Source organism: Carcharhinus amblyrhynchos, unplaced genomic scaffold, assembly GCF_965287045.1.
Source record: "Carcharhinus amblyrhynchos unplaced genomic scaffold, sCarAmb.v2.hapA scaffold_661, whole genome shotgun sequence".
Lineage (NCBI taxonomy): Eukaryota > Metazoa > Chordata > Chondrichthyes > Carcharhiniformes > Carcharhinidae > Carcharhinus > Carcharhinus amblyrhynchos.
This window is the reverse complement of record NW_027650401.1, coordinates 82,877-89,483: the sequence shown is the minus strand read 5'-3', so window position 1 is coordinate 89,483 and position 6,607 is coordinate 82,877. Positions and strand designations below refer to the sequence as shown.

Genomic DNA, 6,607 nt, shown 5'->3' with positions numbered 1-6,607 from the left:
AGTGGAGGGGAAGAGTGGAAGGGGCAGGGAGGAGTGGAGGGGGCAGGGAAGAGGGAGATGGGGGAGGGGGGATGGAGATGTGGGACTGGGAGGGACGTGGGTGCGGGACGTGGGAGCGGGAGAGATGTGGGTGCGGGACGTGGGAGCGGGACGTGGGAGCGGGAGGGACATGGGTGCGGGACGTGGGAGCGGGGAGGGACATGGGTGCGGGACGTGGGAGCGGGAGGGACGTGGGTGCGGGACGTGGGAGCGGGAGGGACGTGGGTGCGGGACGTGGGAGCGGGAGGGACGTGGGTGCGGGACGTGGGAGCGGGGGGACGTGGGTGCGGGACGTGGGAGCGGGAGGGACGTGGGTGCGGGACGTGGGAGCGGGAGGGACGTGGGTGCGGGGACGTGGGAGCGGGAGGGACGTGTGTGCGGGACGTGGGAGGGAGAGTTTGATTTGACCCTCTGTGCCCCCCCCGGTCAGAGACGTGTGCGAGGTGTCGGAAGGATATGTCCCGCAGTGAGGCTGCTGTGAAGGCGATGGGGAAACTCTTCCACGTCGAGTGCTTCTTTCTGCGATAGATGTCACCGGGAGCTCCAGGGGGAACAGTTCTACGAGGTCAACGGGGAACCTCTGTGCGAGAGCTGTCACAACGTGAGTGAGGGACGGAGGGAGGGAGGGAGAGGGAGGGATGGGGAGAGAGAAAGTCACGATGTGATGGAGGGGGGGATGAGAATCTTTCTCCCTCTGAAACCCCTAATTTCTCACCATGATGTCTCCAACAACAATGTTCTACTTGCTGCGGAAAGAGAGAGAGAGAGAGAGGGGGGGACTCCCCACTTCCCCCGCCACACCCAAACTGTGAGAATCCCTACCCCCTGATTCCGGCCTTTGATATTAAGCACAACTTTATCCTTCAGGGCACCAGACCGGGTCACGGAGTTCCCTTAAACAGCTGCTCTGATGTCAGCGATATCGTGAGGGTGCTGTGCAGTCACAGCTCAGAACCGGTAACTAGTCAGAACCCCCAAATCCAGGAACCCGCAAACGGTTAAGAGTTTCCAACTCAATCACAAATAATTAACGTACACCGATCGCAGTGTGCGAGATATCTCGATCCTTTCAGGGTTATTGATTAAGGTTACACCGTACAGCTATTAAAACATACATTAAATGTACACTTGTTTCATTATAATATCCATTCGGCGTAAGGCTTTTAATAGAAAGGATATTATTAAACTAGAAAGAGGGCAGAAAAGATTTACTAGGACGTTACCGGGGACTTGATGGATTGAGTTATAAGGAGAGGCTGGGATAGACTGGGACTTTTTTCTCTGGAGCGTAGAGGGGTGATCTTATAGAGGTCTATAAAATAATGAGGGGGCACAGATCAGCTCGATAGTCAATATCTTTTCCCCAAAGGTAGGGGAGCCTAAAACTAGAGGGCAGAGGGTTTAAGGTGAGAGGGGAGAGATACAGAAGGGTCCAGAGGGGGTAATTTTTTCACCCAGAGGGTGGTGAGTGTCTGGAACGAGCTGCCAGAGGTGGTAGTAGAGGCGGGGACAATTTTATCTTTTAAAAAGCGTTTAGACAGTTACACGGGTACGATGGGTATAGAGGGATATGGGGGCAAATGGGATTAGTTTACAAAAAGGGGGTAGCATGGACAAGTTGGGCCAAATGGCCTGTTTCCCTGCTGTAAACCTCTAGGACTCTATAGCTCTGAATGTCAGGCTGTGTCTGAATGTTAGGATACAGATCAACACAACACCTTGTGTCATAATCTTACCCCAGGCTTCTTATCTCTGCTTGCTTGCTCACGGCATACAGGATATCTATATATATCTCTGTTCGTAACCCTTTCACCGGCTGTAGTTACTGAGTATGGTATGGCCACTCTGTCTTTCCATCATTATCAGGAAGGTATAACCCCACCCCCCCCCCCCCCCACCACCTTTTGGGGGGAGGGCGGAGAATCTTCCTTCCACTGCACCCCTCAATTCTAACCACAGTGTCTTCAACAACAATGTTATACTTGCTGGAGAGAGAGTGAGAGTCGGAGAGAGAGAAAGAGAGAGAGAGGGAGAGACAGAAGGGTGGGAGGTGAAGGACGGGGGCTGGGTGGGTGCGATGCTCCGGACGGGGGCGCCGTTCCCGGGATAACCGACGGGATCTTTCCATTCCCCACAGAACACGCTGGAGAAGTGTGCAGTTTGCAACCAGCCCATCACCGAGAAGCTGCTGAGGGCCACGGGAAAAACCTTCCACCCGAAATGTTTCACCTGTACCTCCTGTAAAAAACCCCTCGACGGACAACCCTTCATCGTGGACCCAGAGCAGAACGTGTACTGTGTGGAGGACTATCATCGGTGAGGGGGGAGGGAGAGGGGGAGAGGGAGGGGAGAGGAGTGGGAGACGGGGAGAGAGGGGGAACTGTCCCGGGTGCGAGGGAGTGAGTGTGTGACTATCCCGGGTGTGAGGGAGGGGAACTATCTCGGGAGTGAGTGAGGGAGGGATTGAGTGTGGGACTGTCTCGGGAGTGAGGGAGGGAGTGAGTGTGGGACTGTCCCGGGTGTGAGGGAGTGAGGGAGGGAGTGAGTGTGGGACTGTCCCAGGAGTGAGGGAGGGAGTGAGGGAGGGAGTGAGTGAGGGAGTGAGTGAGGGAGTGAGTGTGGGACTGTCCCGGGAGTGAGTGAGGGAGGGAGTGAGTGAGGGAGTGAGTGAGGGAGTGAGTGTGGGACTGTCCCGGGAGTGAGTGAGGGAGTGAGGGAGGGAGTGAGTGAGGGAGTGAGTGTGGGACTGTCCCGGGAGTGAGGGAGGGAGTGAGTGAGGGAGTGTGAGGGAGTGAGTGTGGGACTGTCCCGGGAGTGAGTGAGGGAGTGAGTGTGGGACTGTCCCGGGAGTGAGTGAGGGAGGGAGTGAGTGAGGGAGTGAGGGAGGAAGTGAGTGTGGGACTGTCCCGGGAGTGAGGGAGGGAGTGAGTGAGGGAGTGAGTGAGGGAGTGAGTGTGGGACTGTCCCGGGAGTGAGTGAGGGAGTGAGTGTGGGACTGTCCCGGGAGTGAGGGAGGGAGTGAGTGAGGGAGTGAGTGAGGGAGTGAGTGTGGGACTGTCCCGGGAGTGAGTGAGGGAGTGAGTGTGGGACTGTCCCGGGAGTGAGTGAGGGAGTGAGGGAGGGAATGAGTGAGGGAGTGAGGGAGGGAGTGAGTGTGGGACTGTCCCGGGAGTGAGTGAGGGAGTGAGTGTGGGACTGTCCTGGGTGTGAGTGAGGGAGTGAGTGTGGGACTGTCCCGGGAGTGAGTGAGGGAGTGAGTGAGGGACTGTCCCGGGTGTGAGGGAGTGAGGGAGGGACTGTCCCAGGAGGGAGGGAGTGAGGGAGGGACTGTCCCAGGAGGGAGGGAGTGAGGGAGGGAGTGAGTGAGGGAGGGAGTGAGTGAGGGAGGGATGGACAGGGTGAGTGAGTGAGGGATTGAGTGTGGGACTGTCCCAGAAGTGAGGGAGTGAAGGAGTGAGTGAGGGAGTGAGTGAGGGACTGAGGGAGTGAGTGAGTGAGTGAGTGAGTGAGTGAGGGATGGAGTGTGAGTGAAGGAGTGAGTGAGTGAGTGAGTGAGGGAGTGAGTGAGGGATGGAGTGAGTGAGTGAGTGAGTGAGTGAGTGAGGGACTGACGGTTGTGTCCTGTGTGATTCCAGGAAATTTGCTCCCAAGTGCAGTGTGTGTAACGAGCCCATCGTTCCGGAAGACGGGAAAGATGAAACAGTCCGAATTATAGCACTGGAAAAGAATTTCCACGTCAAGTGTTATCGCTGTGAGGCAAGGACACTCACTACACCCTCCGTCCGTCTGTCTGTCTGTCTGTCTGTCTCTCTCTGTCTGTCTGTCTGTCTCTCTCTCTCTCTCTCTGTCTCTCTCTCTCTCTCTGTCTCTCTGTCTCTGTCTCTCTGTCTCTGTCTCTCTCTCTCTCTCTCTCTGTCTCTCTCTCTCTGTCTCTGTCTCTCTCTCTCTCTCTCTGTCTCTCTCTCTCTCCCTGTCTCTCCCTGTCTCTCCCTGTCTCTCTCTCTCCCCATTTTGACCTCAGGACCCTCTCTAACCTCACTCTTCTCATTCAATCCCAGGACTGTTCAAAGCAGCTCTCGTCGGAGGCCAATGAGGACGGCTGTTACCCCCTGGACGGCCACATCCTGTGCCTGGGGTGTCACAAGTCCCGAGTGAACAAAGGATTGCGGAGTTGAGTGAACCCCCGCTGCGGTCTCCTGTCTTCCCTGGGAGGGCTCCCTCCTTCTCTCCAGGGACCTCCACCCAGGCTCAAGGCCGACCTTCCTCGCTCCCTGCCCTCGCCCACGAGTTCCCGCTGTGACAAAGTAAAATAAAATCCCAAGAGAAGATGATTTACAAAACTCACTGCCTCCGCCTGACTTGTGAACCTCTGTCCGTTGGCCGGGAGTTTGTTGTGGGAGAGTCAGACTTGGGGGCTGCACCAGTCAGTCTTATTGGGACAAAGCTTTGGGAGAAGAACTGGCACTCGGCAGGACAGGCCGTCACCCTTCTCTACGGGTCTGGCACTGAGTCTGATTCACCTCACAGGGGTTCGCAGCAATGGAAACAGGCCCTTCGGCCCAATGCTACCCCATTTTTTAAACCGCCTCCCCCCCCCACCCCCGGCACCCAAGCTAACCCCAATTGCTCCCACAGCCCATCTTAGCCACGTAACCGTCTCGCCGCTTTTCGTAAGAGACAACATTAAAAGGCCGCGTTTGGAGTCCCTGCAGTTCTCCGACACCAATCCCACCCAGGCCCTATCCTTGTAACCCTTCATATCCACCCTACTAATCCCCCTGACACTAAGGGGGCAATTTAGCATGGCCAATCCCCCCTAACCTACACATCTTTGGACACTAAGGGACAATTTAGCATGGCCAATCCACCCTAACCTACACATCTTTGGACACTAAGGGACAATTTAGCATGGCCAATCCACCCTAACCTACACATCTTTGGACACTAAGGGTCAATTTAGCATGGCCAATCCACCCTAACCTACACATCTTTGGGACACTAAGGGACAATTTAGCATGGCCAATCCCCCCTAACCTACACATCTTTGGACACTAAGGGACAATTTAGCATGGCCAATCCCCCCTAACCTACACATCTTTGGACACTAAGGGACAATTTAGCATGGCCAATCCACCCTAACCTACACATCTTTGGACACTAAGGGACAATTTAGCATGGCCAATCCACCCTAACCTACACATCTTTGGACACTAAGGGACAATTTAGCACGGCCAATCCCCCCTAGCCTACACATCTTTGGACACTAAGGGACAATTTAGCATGGCCAATCCCCCTAACCTACACATCTTTGGACACTAAGGGACAATTTAGCATGGCCAATCCACCCTAACCTACACATCTTTGGACACTAAGGGACAATTTAGCATGGCCAATCCACCCTAACCTACACATCTTTGGACACTAAGGGACAATTTAGCATGGCCAATCCCCCCTAACCTACACATCTTTGGACACTAAGGGACAATTTAGCATGGCCAATCCCCCTAACCTACACATCTTTGGACACTAAGGGACAATTTAGCATGGCCAATCCACCCTAACCTACACATCTTTGGGACACTAAGGGACAATTTAGCATGGCCAATCCACCCTAACCTACACATCTTTGGACACTAAGGGTCAATTTAGCATGGCCAATCCACCCTAACCTACACATCTTTGGGACACTAAGGGACAATTTAGCATGGCCAATCCCCCCTAACCTACACATCTTTGGACACTAAGGGTCAATTTAGCATGGCCAATCCACCCTAACCTACACATCTTTGGGACACTAAGGGACAATTTAGCATGGCCAATCCCCCCTAACCTACACATCTTTGGACACTAAGGGACAATTTAGCACGGCCAATCCCCCCCTACCCTACACCTTTGGGTTCGCCCCTCAATTGGATAATGATTTCCGTGCCGGATTATAAATTGGTTAGTGAGTTGTCCTGAGGGCCGGCGGCCACTCCAAGGGTTTAGTGAGTGGAAGCCGGCTGAATTCTGACCTTGCGCCGAGATTTGAAAAGTGGCGACTCGGAGGAGAGCCCTGGGTCGGTGTGAACATCCAGTCTGGAGTGCTTGGGTTCACGGTGGGTGGAACAAGGGTCCGGGGGGGGTGCTGGGGGGTGGGGGGGGGGGGTGCGAATTTACCCATGTCGGCCGGTTAGCGGGCAACGTCCCCGGGCATTGAGTGGGGGAGGGGGGGGGGGTCAGATTGGGCTGGGTGAGGGTGTTGGAGGGAGGGAGGGAGGGTGGGTGCCGAGTTGCCCAGCGGTGTCCGGGAGCTCAGGGCTGCTGCACTGGTGCTGCATTGCTGTCGCATTTCCTGCATTGGTGTCACTGACAGTGACTGGCTCAGGGCTGCTGCATTGGTGCTGTTGTGCGTGGTTACTAGCACAGGGCTGCTGCATTGGTGCTGATGCGCGTGGTTACTAGCACAGGGCTGCTGCATTGGTGCTGATGCGCGTGGTTACTAGCACAGGGCTGCTGCATTGGTGCTGATGCGCGTGGTTACTAGCACAGGGCTGCTGCATTGGTGCTGTTGCGCGTGGTTGCTAGC

The 6,607-nt window shown here is 55.4% G+C and overlaps 1 protein-coding gene across 1 annotated transcript; it reads left to right on the top strand.

Moving 5' to 3' along the window:
• The first annotated feature begins 472 nt into the window (after positions 1-472).
• On the top strand, positions 473-4,336 carry LOC145339763 (zyxin-like). The gene is given in 5 exon segments (XM_080184293.1): positions 473-555; positions 557-640; positions 2,177-2,355; positions 3,675-3,795; positions 4,098-4,336. Coding segments are annotated over 5 exon segments (561 nt in total). The 5' UTR covers positions 473-495; the 3' UTR covers positions 4,215-4,336.
• The last annotated feature ends 2,271 nt before the right edge of the window (positions 4,337-6,607 follow it).